Source organism: Podarcis liolepis (assembly GCF_965112155.1).
Source record: "Podarcis liolepis genome assembly, chromosome: 6".
NCBI classification, from domain to species: Eukaryota; Metazoa; Chordata; class Lepidosauria; order Squamata; family Lacertidae; genus Podarcis; species Podarcis liolepis.
The window spans coordinates 91,982,096-92,003,851 of NC_139559.1; the positions used below are offsets into that span (position 1 = coordinate 91,982,096).

General features: G+C 47.1%; 1 protein-coding gene across 1 annotated transcript in view; it reads right to left on the minus strand.

Annotated features, from left to right (window-relative positions):
* The window catches only part of CACNA1E (calcium voltage-gated channel subunit alpha1 E), a 479,552-nt gene that overhangs the window by 311,125 nt on the left and 146,671 nt on the right, over positions 1-21,756 (minus strand). Inside the window, exon 3 of the mRNA XM_083509855.1 lies at positions 20,556-20,822. Coding sequence (XP_083365981.1) covers positions 20,556-20,822 — 267 coding nt within the window. The remainder of the gene's footprint in view (positions 1-20,555; positions 20,823-21,756) is intronic.

The following is a 21,756-nucleotide window of genomic DNA, read 5'->3' on the forward strand; positions in this document are numbered from 1 at the left end:
GCCACTGCTGTGGCCCTCACCCCCGACTGAAGCAAGGTAGAAGCAGCAGCGTAGCGTGGGTTGTCAGCACCTGGGGCAAGGCAAGTAATTTGCGCCCCCTAACCCGGGGCAAGGCAAGTAATTTGCGGCCCCTAACCCGGGGCAAGGCAAGTAATTTGCACCCCCTAACCCCTAACCTGCCGCCGCTGCCAGCTTCTTCTTGCTGCTGCCTGGTCTGGTCTGGTGTGGTTCTCTCCCACGCTCAGCGCTGCGCTGGGCAGCCGCTGCACTGTCCCTCCCTCAGATAGTCCCTCGCTCTCTCTCTGCACCGCACGCCTGGCACCCACCCCCTCCACAGTGGGCGGCAACCCAGTGGCTCGGATCGGATTCGCACAGCCAGCACTGCAGTGAGAGAGAGTGAGTGAGCCAGGTAGGGGCAGAGAGCTGCGAGTGCGAGCGCGCGCCCCGAGATGTTGCACCCAGTGCGGCCGGCCCCCCCTGCACCCCCACGCTATGCCACTGGGTAGAAGGCATATTTGGGGTGCTAGGGGAGGAGTAGCACCTCTGTTGTGGGGCACGTTGTGGTCCTTCTGGGGTAGTCCACCTTTGGTCCCCACCAGGGGTGCCAACTTGAATAGAATGGGGGGGGGAGAGAGAGATAAGCCAAGCCCTGCATAATCAATCATGAGATGCAGCACACGCACACCATTTGAACGGCAATGTCCATCAACTTTTTTGAGGGGGCTCAAATATTTTATTGATGGGGCCGAAGGGACCTCACCCCCTAGGAGATAGCTGCTATGGTTCCCTCCTGCACTCAGCTCTCGCCAGCCGCTCCTAGAAGCTCTCAGCACGTGACAGCAGCCACACCCTGGGAAATGGCTTCGACTGGTCAACTAAAGGAGATGAGAGTAGCCAATGGGTCTCAAGCCTTCAGTGAGTTAGGGACTTCCCCTGCATGCAAAGACATGTTCTGGTGGGCTGAGCAGACAAGACCAATAGTGGGTCCAACAGTCAAGAAGGGGGTTTCTGCACATGCTGTAGAACAGCCTTTCTCAACCTGTGGGTCCCCAGATGTTGTTGGACTACAACTCCCATCACCCCTAGCTAGCAAGGCCAGAGCTCAGGGATGATGGGAGTTGTAGTCCAACAACATCTGGGGACCCACATGCTGAGAACCACTGCTGTAGGAGGAAATGAGGAACAGATGGGGCTCGTCAACCTGGAAAGGTAGGAGAAGAAAAGCTCTGGTCCTGAAGCTCCACTGCCTTGTGCCTTCATTCATCCATTAGAAAGGCTTTGGGAGTAAACCCCAAGGAAAAATCCATACCCACGGCCTTGTGGGACAGCTTCAGGAGAAGAAAAGGCTAAGGAGTAGACTTCCGGGGTGGCGCCTCCGGCGATGGCGGACTCCCTCTGAACTGGAGGGACTAGCTCCGCACAAAATGGGTCTTCTCCGCTGCGGCGTAGCGGGGACCCTTCTGGAAATCACAGGCGGATGAAGCCTGTGACCGTGGGACTCGGCGGGCACCCTTAGCGCCCCCCCAACCCACAAAGGAACCCATAAACGGGCTCCGAAGTGAAGAGGGGGAAGTGGCACCTTGTACATCTCCTTCTGGCAATGCCTGCAACCAAGTTGGAGCCAGTCTGCATGGATGCATTCTGGGGTGGGTCAGTCCAAACTGTCATATCCTGCTGGCCTGGAGACTGCAGCCTATATGACACAGATCATTCTCTCTCTGCTATTCCCTTGGAGGGCAGCAGGAAGAGCTCAACACCTTGAGTATGGGCTCCATTTAATCAAATTTTCTCATCACTTTGGACTCTGGATTGATTTGCCAGATGTTCATGCCTACACAGTTCATCCGTGATGAACACCCAAATAGATGGCTCTGTGGGCTCACTCTTCCATTGTCTCCTGAGACTGACAGATGTCAACCAAAATGTTGACTGGTTCTAACAAGGATTGGGAAGGCAATGTGGAACTGGACAGAGACAAACTGTAGCAGCAGCATCCTCAGCCAAGCATTTCAACAGCAGAGAAGAAAGCCCGCTTCCCTAGTTGCCAAGAAAACAAGTTGCCCAGCAGAATATCAGCTTCTCCCACAAAGTGGAACTTCAGGCAGAGAAATATTCTGGCTTCCTCTACAGCTACTTACAGCTTTAATGCACCAGGGATGAGAGTTAGAGACTCTTGATATCTCTGTCCTTTTCATCACCCCCTCCTTATTTGAAGAACAAGGTAAGAACCTTTGGGGCAAGTTTAATGTGACGAGACCCCAAAGAAAATGTAAAGTCCTATGCTTGTATTCCTTTAAACAAGGATGGGGAGAATGTGCTCCTCCAGATGTTGTCAGATTTCAATGCTCATCCATCACAGCTGGCATAACCAATAGTCAGAGATGCAGTAGACCGATACAGGAGAGATATGGGATCCCCATTCCTGGCTTAAGTACATCACCTTCCTCATTCAGGTCCAGATTTAGTCCAGGAGTTTGCTTCCAGTCGGAAGGGCGGCAGTTCAAATTCCCGTGATGGGGTGAGCTCCCATTGCTCAGTCCCAGCTCCTGCCAACCTAGCAGTTCAAAAGCACATCAAAGTGCAAGTAGATAAATAGGTACCACTCTGGCAGGAAGGTAAATGGCATTTCCATGCACTGCTCTGGTTTCACCAGAAGCGGCTTAGTCATGCTGGCCACATTACCCGGAAAAACTGTCTGTGGACAAATGCCGGCTCCCTCGGCCAGTAAAGCGAGATGAGCGCCACAACCCCAGAGTCATCTACAACTGTCAGGGGTCCTTTACCTTTAACTTTTTACCTGGTATTTAGAGACATACTGTTTCTCATTTTCATGGCAAATATTACTGATAGGAAGGTAGGTCTACCTTCCATGTAGTCATCTAATCCTTTCTGAAATGTCATCTCAGCCTGTGGTCATTGCTGGATCTTGTAGCCGTGAATTCTGTGGCTTACGGTAATTTCATATTGAGTATCAGGCCTGAAAGTATTGCCAATTAGCTTCACCATGGAGCCTCGAATTCTGGCATTATGAATCTAAGCTACTTTAGCAGTACGTTGTACTTAATTCTTCTTCTGGGGTGAGGAAAGAATACTCTTTATACATTTTAGCTCCATTACTCTTATCTCAGAGCAAGATGTTAAATAATGATCCAACTGCTTTTAAACCTCTGATAACCGTCTACCTATCAAGCCACAATCTGCCTTGATGCTTGAAAATCTTAGTCCCCTCTGGATTTCTCTCTCTCCAAAGGGTATCATCCTACACACTTGCATTTTCATTGGGCAATGGAGAACGCCACTTGAAAACACTGTCATCAAAGCTCCCTCTGGGCAAATGCCATACAGAGTCCTTGATCTATTGTATATACATATGCATTTCACAGATACATTTGAATAAATGCATAATATCCCACACTCCAAAGGGACGCGGGTGGCACTGTGGGTAAAACCTCAGCGCCTAGGACTTGCCAATCGCATGGTCGGCGGTTTGAATCCCCACGGCGGGGTGAGCTCCCATCGTTCGGTCCTAGCTCCTGCCCACCTAGCAGTTCGAAAGCACCCTTAAGTGCAAGTAGATAAATAGGTACCGCTTTATAGCGGGAAGGTAAACGGTGTTTCCATGTGCTGCTCTGGTGCCGGTTCGCCAGAGCAGCTTCGTCACGCTGGCCACATGACCCAGAAGTGTCTGCGGACAGCGCTGGCTCCCGGCCTCTAGAGTGAGATGAGCGCACAACCCTAGAGTCTGTCAAGACTGGCCCGTACGGGCAGGGGTACCTTTACCTTTACCTTTATCCCACACTCCAAGGCTTGTTGCAGTCCATTTGCCAAGGGAGCATGGTAAAAAACAACAACACCAGGTTTAAACCACCAAGAAATATCACGGTCAGACAGGAGCTCCCAAAAAGCATCACTCCACTGTCAAACGTTCTAGGTCAGGCCTGCACAACCTGTAACCAACCAAGCCAGATGCTGAAACATGGCTGAGAATATCCAAGCCCTCTTTATACCAGGCTACCGTCTATTCCTTCTTTATATGCTTCTAAAGCCCCATACAATGACCTTGCAGAAGACACTTGTCCAAGTTCATCCTTTTCGACTGTTCAGAGGAGACAGGTGGAACCCACAACAAAAGGCTGCAGTCTATCCATCTCCGCCCCATGTTTCGTTTTTCATTCGCCACGCTATACAGTGGTACCTCAGGTTAAGAACTTAATTCGTTCCGGAGGTCCGTTCTTAACCTGAAACTGTTCTTAACCTGAAGCACCACTTTAGCTAGTGGGGCCTCCCACTGCCGCCGCGTCGCTGGTGCACGATTTCTGTTCTTATCCTGAAGCAAAGTTCTTAACCCGAGGTGCTATTTCTGGGTTAGCGGAGTCTGTAACCTGAAGTGTCTGTAACCAGAGGTACCACTGTACCACTGTATTCTGCAGCCATGTTCCATCCTTGTCTGCCTGTTGTTTTCCTGCAAGTGGGGAGGTTGGAGGCTCTGTGATTTAAAATAAATAAATAAATAAATAACGTGCTTCTGCAAACTGCAAGGTCCCCCCTGAGCATGCCACCGCCTCCCTCTTGTTCCTGAGTTTTGTGTCCAATCCTGCACACCACTTGAGTTTGCTTTTTGTCGAATAAACTGGAACAGCATGAGCCTTACTGGGTTGCGCTGCTGAGTGTCTGGCAGGAAACACTTGGCCTGCACTTTGATGCTGCTCTTTTTTTAAAAAAAATATGACGCGGGATACAGTTGTTTTAAAGAATGGAAAATAAATAAATAAAAGGCATTCTGCACCCTCCCTAGTCAAAGCAGCAGCTGCCTTAAAGGACCACCAATGCAGGCATAGCTTTTTGGAACAGATAGGCATGTCCAGGCTGATCTAAAGGGATTTTAAAAATAATAATAATTAAAGGCTAGTTTTAAGCCTGGGATTGTTGGTGCTTGTTTATTTTATTTTATTAATCATGTTGTGATCTTTTAAGAGTCCGTTTGCACCTGAGGTTTTTAACTATAGTAAACTGCTTTTAACCTTTAAGATTGGGTGGGATAACAGATCTAAACAAATGCCATCGCCAGCAGTTCTGCATAAATCATGGTTTGTGTTTGGTCATATTCCGTCATCTGTTTCTTAACTGTACAGGGAATTATAAATGGTTGGGGGTTTTTAAGATGAACCAGATAAATAGCAGTACATTAATGTCCTTTTGGCCCAAAAGGCGTTCTGATTTCCAATTCCTCATTAAAACAAAAGTATACCATGTGGTTTTCTCCTTACTTGCCTTATCAGAATTAATAAAAAAAAAAGCTTTGGTTGCCATAGCAATTGGATGCAACTTGGCATCTCCATGACAACTACTGCCTCTGTTTCAATTCACCATCTGACAAGGCGCCTCTCTCCCTCCCTCCGTTTGCTTCATCTGTCAAAAAGATGGACCGACCATCGTACCTACTCCCAAGCAAAGCTTAAAATCTAATGAATGAAAGGCAAAAGAAACAGTACTGTGTAAGAACAACAAAAACATTCCAACAGGCTAGAGACAACTGGTCCCAGATGGTTTTCGTTGCCATATATTTTTGTTGCATGCTCTTATCGCACCACGAGATGCGTGCAAATATCAGCTAAGGATGGTTGTTGAATATGTTCAGTTATTCAGTATGAAAATAACCCTCAAGATTCCAGGGGACAATCCATTAAGGTGTTTTCCTACACAAACCCATTGAAGAAATGAAACAGGAGAGCTGCTGTGGTGTAATGGATAGGATGCAAGACTGGAGCCACTTTGGGGTCAGACATGAACTCTCAGTCTAACCAGTTTGACTTGAGGATGAAGGGGATAAGACTTGTGTACACTCTCCCTAGTTCCTTGGGGATGGGATGCAAAACAAATGAAATCACTCTCAAAGAAAGCAGAAAATCTAATTACTGTATCCTGGTCATTGGCCAACGATATCCTGTTTCTTCCCCCGCCCCTCATGCAGCAAAATAAATGCTCATTAATTCGGTCAATCATTTATTTGCATAAAACCAAGGGTCAACACAAACTAACCATTGATTTGTTTTAAGGCTTGAAGCATGATCCACCGGGAAGTCCTGCTCTACATGTCTAATTTAAAGAATATGAGCTGCACAAGAACACAAGAACACTGATTGGATCAATGGCTCTGGGGAGCCACCCAGAATGGCTGGAGAAACCCAGCCAGATGGGCAGGGTATAAATAATAAATTATTATTATTATTATTATTATTATTATTATTATTATTATTATTCAGTCATCTCTAGTTTTGGGGGAATGTATTTGCTCTTAGGCTGCATCAGCTCTAGAAATTAAAACTGCATTAATACCCATCCCTTCTTCACCTTGGGAATTTGAGTTGTGTGAACAGTGGTAGGGAACCACTGGGGTAGGGAAATTCACAGAACTTTACCAAACAACAATTCCCAGGATCTTTCGAAAGTAGGGGTGCAGAACCTGTGGCCTCCAAATGATGTCATACGTCCCAGATAGCATGATCAATGAGCAGGAATGACACCCTAGGGTGGTTAGGAGACTTGCATTTTGAACTTGGAAGGATAAGCAACCACCAGCTATTACACAAAGATTTTAGGACCTTACTGTCCTGGATACATCTGAATATATTTCTTATAGATGTTAGAGTGGACACCTATTTTGACATCTGGACAACTGATATTAATTCATATGCTTAGCCTAAGATGGTTGTAAAGGTACCCCTGACCATTAGGTCCAGTCACGGACGACTCTGGGGTTGCGGCGCTCATCTCGCTTTATTGGCCGAGGGAGCCGGCGTACAGCTTCTGGGTCATGTGGCCAGCATGACTAAGCCGCTTCTGCCAAACCAGAGCAGCGCACGGAAACGCCGTTTACCTTCCCACCGGAGCGGTACCTATTTATCTACTTGCACTTTGACGTGCTTTCGAACTGCTAGGTTGGCAAGAGCAGGGACCGAGCAACGGGAACTCATTCCATCGCGGGGATTCAAACCACCGACCTTCTGATCGGCAAGCCCTAGGCTCTGTGGTTTAACCCACAACGCTACCCGTGTCCCGTACTGACTGTTACTGTTACCTTAACGTGAGCTGACAATGGTTGTTGTTATCATCAATGATGTAGTAGCTCTTTTTCTTCCCTTCATTTTTATTTTATTTTATTTTCTGGGTTACATTTGCAAATTAACAATTAATAATAACAAAAAGAACCGGGATGGTCAGAGTTGTAGTACAGCAACCTCTGGAGGGAATACAGCTCCCATATCTCTGCTTGGAAGCAACTCAAAGTAGTTAAAAGCCATCCTTGAAAATAACTCCACAAAAGTGACTGGCTCACAGACTCATAGAATGCTAGATATTTATTGGCCTAAAAGAAAAGAAAAACCTGGTTTTAAAAATAAAACTTCCCTGCCAGCTAAACTACAGGCATTTCTTATGCTAAATGATAGAATATGTCCAAGGGCAGTTAATACGGTATAAAACCAACTTAATTCTCTAATCCTAAACCCAGTGTCTAGTGCGTAAGACTCTTTGGCCTAAGTGGTACTTACTTCTAAGTAAACCTGCACAGGATTGTGTTGTAAATGGGTTAGGGGGTATTACAAATGTGCAATACTCTGCCTGTTGAGAATTAGGAAGGCTCCCCCACCAACAGGCAAGAAAGTTGGAAGGGACAGAAAACTTTCTCATTCCATTGTTTCACTCCCTTCTCTCTCCTCTGTGTACCTAATTTTCTCCTATTCCTCTCTTCCCTCCAACACACAGGGAAAATTAGCTGAGCAGAGAAGAGAGAACAAAAAACTCAGAAAGGAAGCCAGCGACTCCTCCTTTGCTCTCTGAATGTGCATTTTCTATCCCCTCCAACATTCTCTGTCTGTTGTCAGGGGAACATTCCAGATTTGAATCAGGCAGGGCTTTTGCATGTGGGGTTGCTATCCTACGGCAAATATTGTGTGTGGCTCTAAAGGCCTTGAGCCTGTGGAACAACTGGAGACAATCAGTGCTTCCTGTTTTAGTTGATCAGGTGGTGAAAATTAGGCAGCACAATGTTGTTCCACAACAAGTTGTCTTCTCTTTCCTGGCCCAACTAGATTGGAAGTCTTCTCTAGGTCAAGCCACACAGGAACCCTGCTTTAGATATCCCTTGCCCTGCACTGTATCAACCGCAGCAATACCCAAACTCTACCCATATTGTGCAACTGTTGGACAGTCTAATGCTCTTATGTAATTTTGCTGCATGATGTGATATTCCCCTAAGACACTGACCAAGTTCCCACAACCTTGCATCACACACTGTTAAGATTACTTGAATGGGCAACACAATGCTACCCTTGCAGGCCACATTTCTGAGTCCTGGTAGGTTACTGCCTGGAATTGCTGGATGCACCTAGGCTCTGAGCAATTTTCAGTGCAACCTTTCCCACCTTTGAAGGAAACAGCAAAATTCTAATAGGGCATTATTGTGGAGCCCTTTCTCCTGCCTGCAACCAACCTGTGTCTCCCATTGAGGAATCCAGTGGCCTCCTCTTTCCTAGGGTTCTGGTGCACAGGCTCCTAGCTTGCACACATGCACAAAGAGCCCTGAGGAGCACAGCCAATGGCAGATGTGAATGAACCTCCCATTCTGGGTAGTGGTCAGATAGTGGCTGGGTAGTGGCTGAGGACAAGGAGTGGGATGAAGGCACAGGAAGAGTAAGGGGGTGCGGTAGGTGCGGTCTGCCCCGGATGTCATCCCTGAGGGGGGGTGATATTGCCACGCCGCTTCCCTGGGATGCTCGCCCCGCCGATGTACAGCCGCTCCAGGTGCCAGAGCAGCTAGCTCTGCCTTTGGATGAAAGAACTCCATAATGCCTCTGGGCATGGGTAGGCAACCTAAGGCCCGGGGGCCAAATCCGGCCCAATCGCCTTCTAAATCTGACCCACGGACGGTCCGGGAATCAGCATGTTTTTACATGAGTAGAATGTGTCCTTTTATTTAAAATGCATCTCTGGGTTATTTGTGGGGCACAGGAATTCATTCATATCTTTTTTTCAAAATATACTCCGGCCCACCACATGGTCTGAGGGACAGTGGACCCAGCCCCCTGCTGAAAAAGTCTGCTGACCCCCGCCTTTGGGGATCCTCTGTTATATACATTTGGATGGATCATTCCCTTCTTATTTTTCCCCAATGAAAGCTGAGTTTCTCAGAATCTGAATTCTGCAACACAATGCCTTGCGGAACTGTAGAATCCATGTGGCCCACAGCCAGCAGTTCTCTCACAGTGTGCATCACACGTGGTCATTTCATTGGGTTAAGTGAAACTATTTCTCCAAAAAGAAGCCCACGCCTCTCCCCCAACTCCAGCTGAAGGATCTGGCTTGTCAGCAATGTACACCACGTAATCTTGGCAGGAGCCTGGACTGTCAATGCGTAATTCTCCAAAGCATCCAGTGTTCCACACTTAGCCTTTGTAAGGCCAGGACATTTGTTTTGGGCCTCTTGTTGCGGTCAAATATGATTAATAGAAGATGAATTGAGCAGATATTGATGGGTTGAGCTTTCCATCTCACAGCCTAACCGAATTGTAACTTTCTAAGCAACCATGTAAATGAAATCAAGGCAGGAGGCCTGGCCACTGACTGCTGCTCAGCTGATAGACATGAGGGTGACAGTCTCTGGGTTTGCATTAGATTTTCACCCAGGGTTCAATCGATTCATTCTTTTCTATATCAAACTGCCCAAGAAGCTTCCATACCATAGCAATAGCTGAAATAAATGCAGTTTGTTGCTACACACATTAACAGCAAAAAGAGCCGCTCCACTCGGATGTCACTAAATCTGGCTTCTAGGCTTGAAATGCCCAGGGACCCGCTTGCTTCCCAGGAAACAAAAAACCATTGTCTCATATTTCCAACCTATGCATCACCCCTATATTTACATTGGAGAGCAAAACGGCACAGGCTGCTGGAATAATTACACATTTACCCAGCAGATATGCAGAAGTGAATCACCACCTCCTAGTTATTTTTATCCTTATTACCTAGTCAACTGGATTTGGATGAAGAACCCAATCTTTCCTCCACCACTATGATCCCCGGTTGGTTTTCTTCTAAGTCATCCATGGAAGGGCAGATTTGTGGAATTAGCAAAATCAGGCAGCAAAGCTTTTCCCCAGACTATACCACACCAGGCTGCAAATGACAGGCTGTATGGTAAGATGTTTTCAGCCCCTTCCCCACAAAAACACCCCTCCCTAAACACCAGGAAATGAACCCATCAGGGAAACGGGTTCAGCCTAGCGTTCCTTTTGACCTACCTGCATGCAGAGGATAGCATTTACTCACGCACTGTCCAATCCTCCCATCTGAAGTGGCACCATTTATGAAAAACCTCACTGCCCGATGCTGCTGATTGCAGAAAACAGCCCTTCAAAAACCATCATTTAAAAGAGCAGATTCCTTTCAGATTGATTAGCTCCAAAAGATACCTCTCCAAAGCAAGTATGATTGAGGGAAAGTGACAAAGAAAGCCCTGGGGGTTCGAATTTGCAGTGCCTCAAAAAGCTGTTCAGACAGAAGCACGCAAGTTGTCAAGAGGTGGTTAAAAGCTACCAAAACTGATTCCCCCAGTGTACAATTACAAAAGAGAAAATAAGTAGGCATTGCTACATTATCTGATAATACTATGCAATTACAGTGCCCCCTCATTAGAAGAATGTTGGTAAAGTTAGCTCTGTCCTAAGTCATCCCACTTTCTGCTTTGGTTCAAAGGAACTGACAGGTAGGCAATGCTGACATGCGCCTTCTAAACATCCCAGTGAAAACTCGTTTCAGAGACCCCAGGATTTGACCACACCCAGCTGCAACGTAGAGGAGAAAGAGGAGTGGCGTTCTCTTTGCCAGCCTCAAGTATTGCTGCAACCAGTGGTTTTCTTTCAGATGGCACTCAAGGGTACGAAGTACCAGCACCTTTATGCTGCTGCTGCTGCTGTTGTTAAAAAGTGTGGCACTTACAATAGCAACTTCATGGTGAATACTGGCACCTATAAGCGCTAGCTGCAACACAGGATCCTACCTCACTGGCCTGGGCATAATTTTTTTTAGGTTAGCCTGGGCTTCTTGCTTGGGCAACAGCTAGCATGCCCTTGCCTGCCTGGTGCACACTTTATACAGCATCTGTTCCCAGCCCGTCTGTTTCTGGGAGATGCTCCCCACAGTGCCGATTGTCAGCTCTGGTCACATTGAATCTCTCAGCTCCTTTGTCCCTGTATCACCAAGTCATCACATGTTGCTAATGACACACATGTTGCTTTACACATATGACCAGAGAGAAGTGACACTTGGAGATTTCTTTCATCCTGAACCAGTCTTTGTATGTCACAAGGAATACTGCAAAGTGCCCCGGTTGCTCAAATTACTGGTTACGTGATGATGCAACTGGGATGGAGTATACAGTCAACTAACCTCACCTTGCCGACAAAGGTCCGTATAGTTAAAGCTATGGTTTTCCCAGTAGCGATGTATGGAAGTGAGAGCTGGACCATAAAGAAGGCTGATCACCAAAGAATTGATGCTTTTGAATTATGGTGCCGGAGGAGACTCATGAGAGTCCCATGGACTGCAAGAAGATCAAACCTCTCCATTCTGAAGGAAATCAGCCCTGACTGCTCACTGGAAGGACAGATCCTGCAGCTGAGGCTCCAATACTTTGGCCACCTTATGAGAAGAGAAGACTCCCTGGAAAAGACCCTGATGTTGGGAAAGATGGAGGGCACAAGGAGAAGGGGATGACAGAGGACGAGATGGTTGGACAGTTTTCTCAAAGCGACTAACATGAGTTTGACCAAACTGCGGGAGGCAGTGGAAGACAGGAGTGCCTGGCGTACTCTGGTCCATGGGGTCACGAAGAGTTGGGCACGACTAAGCGACAAAACAACAACAAACCTCAAGGGTCCCGACACCAACTTCAGCTAAATTTTAAAAGCCCTGGCCTCAACACTTAGTCCTCAGTCTAAGGCATTCATCTCAGAAAAGAATGGTCTTGCCTAGCTAAGCTCCTGCTCCTACTCGGCTGTTTTTGGAAAGCTCAACCCCTACTTGCCTTAAACCTCCACCCCTTGACCTTTCATGCTCTCTCTCTATAACTTCGCCTCTTGCTCACCTGGGACAGCATAACCTGCCCCAGGACCCTTTGAGCCTTGACTCCCTCAGGACTCTGCAATCAGCTTCCCCTAAAAGCCTGGATCCTGCTGGGCCCTGATGAGCTATGTGCTTCTAAATAAATAGGACACAATCAGTACAAGAGAGATACCTGTATCATACAATAAGAGTTCGGGAATTTCTTTGAAAGCTTTCCGGTTCATGAGCTCCCTGGAAATAAGGGGGTTGGTGCCTGCTCAGTGAGTTTGCACGAGGATGCAGAAAATTAGAGTTTCACCCTTCCTAATTAAGACACAGAATGGCATTTGAGCAGAGAATGGGGACTTATGTTGACTGAAGAAATAAGGAGGTCAGATTCCCAGCTCATTATGAATACTTAGGAGATGATTAACCACTTTCATTCAATATTTAATTCACATTTATGAAGCATTAGCTGGAACTTTAAATTTGGCTTTGGGAACAACGTATTTCAGGTGCTCTATTCCTTTCCTTGTGTGGTAGGTTGGGTGGTAGGCCGGGTGTGTTGAACATCAACCAAGGAGATAATTGTTGACCTCTGCAATGCATCTTACTAGGTGACCTTCAGCCAGTCACTAGAGGGCTAGATCAAAAGCAATAAATAGTCCTCTGGTTCTTTACAGATTTATTGTTGTGACATAAGCTTTTGTGGACAAGAGCCCATTTCATCAGCTGTCTGAAATCATACAGGTGAACACGCATGGCAGGGCAAAGATTGAAAGTGAAGCTGAATGTCCATGAAAAACAAGAAGGACAGAAGGTTTATAAGTTTTTAATCATTGTCTAGATTTCTTTCAAAAACTCTCTGCTTATTTTATCCCAACCAAGAATAACATTTCATGCATCAGATGATGTGGGCACTAGTCCACAAAAGCTTATGCCACAGTAAGTCTGTTAAGGCTTGATGGTCCTACCAGACTTCTTTGCTGACTTTTTGCTGCAAAAAGTTTAGCGTGGTTATCCCTCCAGGAAGATGTTCATGCCTCACAAACAACAAGGGGACTGTCATGAAAGCAAAATGGGACAACCTCATAGATGTTCCTCTGGTTGGTTGCAAATATGATTTCTAATGTTATAGACAAAGGTCTTGTAAATATTATGGCTTCTGTCCAAGTTTAAGCCACAGCACCTCTTCCCCCCCCCCAAAAAAAATCAGGGCCAAGCCAATGAATGCCATTATTACAGTATGTATTTTTGGACAAATTGCCATCCATGTTTTGCCATTGGACCTTTGATAAGATACATGAGCCACCATTACTGCTCCGTAGGCCTGGAGAGAGCTCTGAGGTCAGGATAGCGAGGGCTGCATTTGACCACTGGTTCTGAAGTTCCCCACCTCTGCCCCAACAACAGTTTATGTTCCTATAGTCTTGATGCCATCAGTGGAAACGCAACAAGACTGCCTTCCGAAAGCAGTGGTGGAATGCCAGTGATCTGAAAACACACACTCCACTTTTCATCGTTGTAGAGGACATGCCAATAATCAATATGAGGGAGGGAAGCTCATAACCAGAGGTAGAGTGCATGTTCTTCGTGAGTAAGGGGCCATCTCCAATCCCCAGCCTCTCCAGGTCAAGAATCTCAGTTAGCATGGGTGGAAATGGGCAGTAATTGCCTGGATGGCCCCAGTGAGTGTAGGGTATTTGCTTATGTGCATGTGTTTAATGCAGCCTGCCATGAGACAAGAGGTGGAATAGTAGATTTGGAGTTCCATTAAGGGCAGCAAGAGAGGGACTAGGAAGCTCTGGTCCTCCTGTAAGCAGTGCTGAAATGTGCCACAGAACATTTAGAGGCAGCATTTAATTTTCCTACGTCAAGCAACAAAATGTATTCAGTTGACCCTGGTATGCATTGGAATTGGGAAGAATTAGAATAGCTTCCACCATAAGAATTAGAAGAATAGCTTCCACTTTAAAGACCATGGGTAGGCAAACTAAGGCCTGGGGGCTGGATCCAGCCCACAGACGGTCCGGGCATCAACGTGTTTTGACACGAGTAGAATGTGTCCTTTTATTTAAAATGCATCTCTGAGATATTTGTGGGGCCTGCGGGGTGTTTTTACATAAGCAGAATGTGTGCTTTTATTTAAAATGCATCTCTGGGCTATTTGTGGGGCATAGGAATTCGTTCATTATTATTTTTCCAAAATATAGTCCGGCCCTCCACAAGGTCTGAGAGACAGCGGACGGGCCCCCTGCTGAAAAAGTTTGCTGACCCCTGTTAAAGACACTCTCAAGACAAATCTTTAAAAAGGTAGCATAAACACCGACAACTGGGAAACACTGGTGAGTGCTCAAGTTGGAGAACAGCCTTCATCAAAGGTGTCATGGGCTTTGAAGACACTCGAACTCAGGATGAAAGGGAGAAACGTGCTAAGAGGAAGGCATGCTTGGCAAACCCACACCGTGATCAACTCCCGCCGTGGAAACCTATGTCCCCACTGTGGAAGGACGTGTGGATCCAGAATTGGTCTCCACAGTCACTTATGGACTCACTGTTAAAACCATGTTCATGGTAGGCAATCTTACATGGCTACGAGGGATCGCCAAAGAAAGAAGGAAGGAAATGGAAAACTATTAATGACACAGGAAAGTAACAAACCCCTTCAGCAATGTACAAACTGAAGATGACTAATACCTTGGCTAGTTTTTGGCAATGAAACACGTTAAGCTAATAAATGGTAGACACCAAAAAAGAATTGCATGGGTGCTGCTTTTTTTTTCTTTTGCAGGATAATATCCTGTGCATGTGTCTGCTTAGACACTTCATCAAGCCAGTACATAGGAGACTGAAACGGTCAGAGCTTCAGAAAGAAAAGCTGCTTACTTCTAGACTTCACCTACAGGCTTTAGGGGTGCAGGCTGGGCAACTACATGCAGCCTTTGAAATTTCCCTTCACCATATCAGGATGGATATATTTGGAAAATGCACACGGAAACATTTCCCCCTTGCCCACGCCTGCCAGCATGACTTTCTCGGTGCAAATGTACAACATGCTGTAGGAAAGAAAATGGAGCTGGTTTCCTTTTTATAAGCTTCATTCTGAAACCGTTCTATTACAATGCATTTCCAAATACATAAGGGGAACTCATTCTGAGTACAGAAGTAAAGCCCTGCTGGATCAGACCGAGGGACCATTGAGTGCTGCATCCTGTTTCCAGCAGTGACCAACCAGAAGCTTCCAGGAAGCAGGGCAGGAAAGCAATCGCATCCCCCCTGGGTTGTTCCAGCATCAAATATTCAATGGTAGGCTGCCTCTGAACACAAACTTTTCATTTAGTTGTAATAGCTAGAAGCATTGATCAGCTTCCATCCAGTGTGTTCCAGCATTATCAAAAAGCATATTAATTAGGAAGAATAGCTAGAAATGTTTGGGGGAAAAAATTCCCCTCTTATCAAGTTCACTTTATGGTGGGTGGGGGAATTCTTCTTCAATATTTTCTTCTTAATGGGCCTAACCTACAGGCTATGATTCAGAGGACCTATTGTGTGCTCATGCACTCCTATGAATAATTATTTGCATGAACATGTTTCCATTAAACATCATGCAAGCATTAAACAAAAGGCTCGTCCACACCTCTGAAAACTGCTGAATCAAACCAAAATGATTTCGCATGGATTGCTGTTTTTTTTTTCGATTCAGTGGTGAAGTGTGCGTTTTCCAAGGAAAAGCTGCGGAGCAAAGGCAAAACTGCTTGGACGCATGCCTAGAAAGCATGGAACAAGCGGAAAACCACTCAAACCCATGTTTTCTAGGCACAGAAGCATGGACGAGCCCTCATTTAAGAAGTTAGGCAAGGATATATAACTCTTTTGCATAGTTAAGCCCATCTGCCATTGCGCAAGACACACGAACTGTAGGACTTACAGATACAATACGCAGCTAAATATTTTCAGCAGATTTGTAGCCAGCTAAATATGAAAGCGCCAGGAATATTGCATATCTGCCTCACGCACACTGGCAATGAACAACCATTTTCACCACAAGCTCCACTGAAGTAAAAGAAGACCTGTAAAAAGAGTTCCAGCGGGGCACCTGCAGGAGAGAGACCCAATGGATGGTGCCCAATTGCTGCAAGTCAGCAAAAGTAAGTACTTATTGAATTGCCTAGTGCACACATCCAGCCAGGTTCTCTGGGTGTTTTACAGAGACGTTAAAGGCAAAATGGAATTCCCGAGAAAATGCTAAAACCAGGAAAAGATGAATCACAACAGAACCCCACCCAAATAATTTCATTTCATTTCTTATAAACCAGCATAAAACACAGCAGCAACGCCATAGGGAGGTACTTAGCTTTAAAACTGTTCAATATGGCAGAGCAAAGCCTAACTAACACAAAAACAGGACAAGAGGAACTGATTTGATGGGTTGCATCTTCTTTACCACAGAGCACAACACCTAGCAAGCAAAGACCAACTCTTCCATGGGAGGATGAAAGTGTAGAGGGGCCAGACCAAATGGAGGAATGCACTGAGTGAGACTTCATAGACAAACACATTCACATAAGCCCATTGTGCCCCACGTTTCTCTGCATACAGTTCCCAGATGGGCTGCACTTGTCAGTGGGCTGACTCAAGGAACGAGAATCTCCCCACAGCTTCATGGTATGTTTTATGACCCCTTCGGTTCTCAGCCTCCTCCGCCCCCCACACCTAGGTATTAAAGGTCACCCTTGGACAGGGCTATAACCAGGACAAAAGTGCCAGTTCCTGGACCCACATTAGGAGCAGAGTTCTCCAAGCAAGGGCACCCCGAGGTAAATTGCTGGAGCGAGAGTGAGATTTTTGCAGCCAGCAGGAGGGAGTGCTCTGTTGTTTAGTTGGGTGCAGATGGCCAGGCATTTATAACAGAACCGTTCAACCCAGAGGCTTTGGAAGACCTGCCAGCTACGAAGGCTAATGTTACACCCTCTTATTTATCTGCTGAGTCTGATGAGGCTCTGAGACATGAGGACAACACAGACGTAGAGAAATGATCTGGATAAGTCCTGGTCAAAAGCCACCATCATGAAGGCCAAGCCCCAGTGCCCGGGCAGGTATGTGGCATCTAAAGAAGATGGCAATTTCTGGCTGCAACATGGCTGCAACTCTTGATAGCACCATATCAGCCTCTCTTGTGCTTCCCCTTACTTCCCTTGCTATTGTCCACCGAGAAAGAGGAGAGAATAAATGATCTAGGACAGGGGTGCACAACCTGCGGTCCTCCAGATGTTTCTGGACTACAACTCCCATCATCCCTGATCACTGGCTATGCTGGCTGGGGCAGATGGGAGTTGTAGTCCAGAAACAACTGGAGCACCACAGGTTGTGCACCCCTGCTCTAGGAACATTGTTTTGAAAAGCATGAGGAGGGAGGTCTCCACAAGGAAGCTCCAGCTGCGGCTACAACAGGTATGCCCTGGGCTTGTTTTCCCCCTCTATTGTTGCTTCCTAGACTATGTGGTCATCTGCTTATTGTTACGTTGGCTGGTTAAGAACTTATGGAACTGTCCCCTGCACCTGAAAATACTCTGTGGGCCAATGAAATCCTGCTCCTAGATTCTGCAGAATAAGGCATTCTGGGTATTTTGTTTTCTGGTCATGAAAAAGTGGCCGGTGCTAAAAAACGTGTGTTGTCAAAAATGAAGAGAAAGCATGCCATTGTGCTATAAAGAATGACCATCTACCTTCCTAGCATAGGTGCCAACTGCCTGGGGCACTGGGGGCCCGAACACCCACAAAATTCCCCAAGAAAGGACCGGGCACCCACAAATATGGGTGCAAGAGCCAAGCTGGCACTCCTGCTTCCTATAAAAGTCAGTGTCTGGATTTGACCACACACTAGATTCACACCTGAGGATAAGCAAGAGACAAATGCCAGGGTGGGGCTATGAAGGTGAAGGAGCAGACCGAAGCAGGATCAGTTCTCAGTAGTTCCCGCTGAGTTCTATCGAGAGGATACAGGGGGCGAGCTGAAACACTGTGGAGAGAGGACAAGCCTTGCTCCAAATGTTGCAATTAGTCCCATCCCAGAAATGTCTCCAAATGCATCCCTTTTACTTTCTCCTTGATGTGGATGGCCTGGGAAGGAACACTTACACTTAGGGGAACAGTTACAGTGGAGGTAGAACCTGCCTTTCATGTTGGACGCTGGGTGGTTTAGTCTCTACAACCAGGAGGACGAAACATGTCTCTCTGAGCCTAGTGAACGGGGATGCTTATTCTATGCAGGCCCTCCTTCCACGCAAAAACACACCCTCGGCCAAACAGAGAGAGAAATCCAATGAACCAACCACTCTTGGAGAGGCACAGTTCTGGGCAGGGCTGCCAACAAGAGGCATCCGATGCAGTCCAGTCCGCACCAAGCTTACGCGAGATCACACACCCCTTCGCTCTGAATATATGCTCGTTTGGCAAAATCGGTAACTCGAAATAGAATTCTCGCTGCATATATTGACATACTCTGAAATGGCGAGACCTAGCCGTTGAATATTCTTGAACCAACCTCACAAGAACAGCAGCAAAGGTAGATAAAAGAGTGTGAAGTGTCACAACAGCCTTTGCCAACCTGGTGCCCAGCCCAGGCCTGCAGCTGATGGGAGTTGTAGTGCAAAAATCCGGAGGGCACTAGGTGGGCAAAGGCCTCATTAAGAAATCTAGTGAGTGTGTATGTGTGTGTGTGTGTGTGTGTGTGTGTGAGAGAGAGAGAGAGAGAGAGAGAGAGAGAGAGATTTGGGAGCTGTCCTTAGTACTGAATGGAGAGGGCTGGAGGTCTCTGGGCTACCTTCTGCAGTGTTGATTGCAACCTCAGTGTTGCTTAGGCTGCCCAGTTCAATGAGACAAAGGCACAATCCCCTCGACAGCGGGGGGCAGCCCCCTCAACTGGCAGCATGGGTGTGCCAAGTGCAGCGAAAAGAGCTGTTTGGCGGAATAGCTAGAACTGGAAATCAGCAATACAAAAGCCTGGCAGGGAGAAAGGGTGGGCGGCGGGTGGGCTTGAGGCAGTTAAGGCACTTATGCCATGCATCAGTGTCTTGTGCTTTGGAGTCCAAAAGGAGGGGGGGACGGAGGGCTCCAGCTCCAATTAGTTAATGGCAAACTACCAGCGAATGCTGCTGCTGTAAATAGCAAAAGTGTGTGTGCAGAGCTCAGTCCGATTTAACTCGCAGTCGGCTTACTCTGGTTCAGGTGCTCTAAGCTCAGCCTCCTAACTCTTTGGAGTCCATTCGGTGACAGAAGAGCACATGGCCTCTTCCACCCAGGACGATGTGGTGATGCTGGCAAGCAGAGTGTGAGGCTGGCAATGCCTCACCTGAGCAGCACACCTGTTCCCACAGCCAATTCAATAGGAGTGCTGGTACAAAATAGTCAGGGTGCAAACGAAGACAGTCTGGCAAGAACCGCATGGCATGTTGGTCATCAATGTGCTGACTTATGGTGAATATAGCGTGTAAAGTCAATTGAGACTAAGGTTTGTTTGTTTTAAATCAATTATTTACCGCAGAGAAAGAAAAGGATAGGAATTTTGTTTGTTTGCTTATTTTCAAAATTTATAAATCACCCATTTAACCAGCGGGGTTCTACTCTGCTCAAGGGACTGTTTGTGTCAAAAGAAAGAGAGAGGTTGTTCTGCACATATCTCCATTTCAACCAATGGCAGGCAATTCTTACAACCAGGTCAACTTCCATTGGCGCAAAAAAAAGGAGGATGCATTTCCTTGCCTGACGAAGAATTCTGTGCCATTTGAAAGCTTGCCTACTCTTGCACCGCACCAAAATCAAAGGCATCGCAATGCCCACTTGGCATGTATTTGTTACGAAAAGGCCAAATGTTTTACTGAGGCAGGTAGTGAAGCACCCTGATTAAGTCCCAGGGAACCCTTCCATTTCTTGAGAAAATTGAGAACCTTGGCTTTTGCATGTGGAACTAATGATTAAATATGAACTCAAGTTCCCCTTTGCTTAGCCATTATTTTGCCATCAGAACATGCCCCTAGATGCGCGAGAACTTGTAGTCTTTAGAGTTGGCTGGATCCTATTGCATTCTATTCCAGATCTCTTCAGCCAACAAGCTGGGCTGTGGCTGTCTCAAAAGAGCCAAGTCAGTCTGTCCTCTGCAGCCCAGCCCAGTGCAAACTGCTGGAGCAAGGTGAAGAGGAATAGAGGTTGCCCAAGCAGCAAGGCTAGAATTGCAAACATGCCTAGGTGGGCTAGGGGGAATGGGAAGGAAGAGAGGTGGGACATGCATGTGGTTTGGTCTCACTCTCTCTCGGTGTGGTCCTCCAGCTACATAATGGAATGGGAGACGGAAGCTTACCTTTGCCCACAGTTGCTGGCTCAGCAGGTACCAGTCACGGGAAGACATTGGGGAGGGGGGGGGGAATCAGATGGAAAAGGGACACAGGGGAAAAGGATATGGCCAGTCGATCAGCTTCTTGGCATATTTCCTGACAATGTTGTCTTCCCCAAAAATGAAGAGAGATCTGTTGACTGTGAAGCAGTTCTGACGGACGGGTATAGGGTTGTACAGTGCCATAGTCCTGGCCCGTTGGGCTTTGGTTTGCTTGTACGCTACCGGGGTCCCCCCCGAAGGGGCAGGGGCTCCCTGGCGGTTCCTGTTCTGCTCGGCAGCTCCATCTCCGGATCCCAGCCTGCCAGCCATCGCCTCTCCAAAGCGAGCCATCCTGGAAGGAAAAGAGAGAGGTGATCCGATCAGGGCCCCCTCCTTTCCACAAAATAGCAAGCAGCAGTAAAGGTGTGTGTGAGCGGGGGGGGGGGGGTTGGCGTTCCCACCAGAGCACCTCCTTCTCTCTCTCTCTCTCTTTCTCTTGGTGATGCTTTTAAAACCCCGCGTTCAACGACTCCTCCATTCCTCTGGAAGCAACGTTTAGCAGAGAGGCATGCGATCCTTTTAACACGAAACACAAGGCGTTGCAAAAAGAATAATGACAAAAATCACCCCAACCCAAATCGGCCAACCCAGCAAGCAAAAAGAGCCATGGTGTAATTTGCAGGAAATGTTCAGGTTTCTCCTAAAAGGAAGCAGGTGGTTGCTGTTGCTTTTGCTAGGGAGGCGAGCTCAGATTCTGCCTCTTTTTACGTGGAGCTCTCTGCACCGAGGCTTTAAATCAGACCCGTCCTCCTCCTCCTCTTCCTCCTCCTGGCTTTGTTTAGAGGCAACAAAAAAGAAAAGAAAAGAGGGGGGGATTTCCCCCCCCCCACTCCACCTCCTTGCTTGGACCTCCGCGAAGGATCCAGTCCAGAGGAACTCGGGGTGCTTGTCAAAATCAGACAGCAAAGGGGCTGCGATTCAGGCTCTCCCATCTGCCCATCAGGAAGGGGAGGGGGAACTGCAATTGGGCGAGAGCCTATGACAAGAGGTGGAGAAACAGGTTGCAGCCCACTCCAGCCTAGTTAGGGAGCGAAGTGTTTAACTTCCTCGCAATCGGCTCCATCTTTCTCCTCCTAAAGAGAAAGATCATCTCATTTTCTTTTTCCACGAAAAGAGAGAGAGAGAGTAGGAGGGGAGCCCGCATATCCCCCTCCTCCATATGTACCTCTCCCAAGAGAATTAATCACATTTGTGTTGCGGAGCTGGGGCGGGTAGAGGAGTGCTAA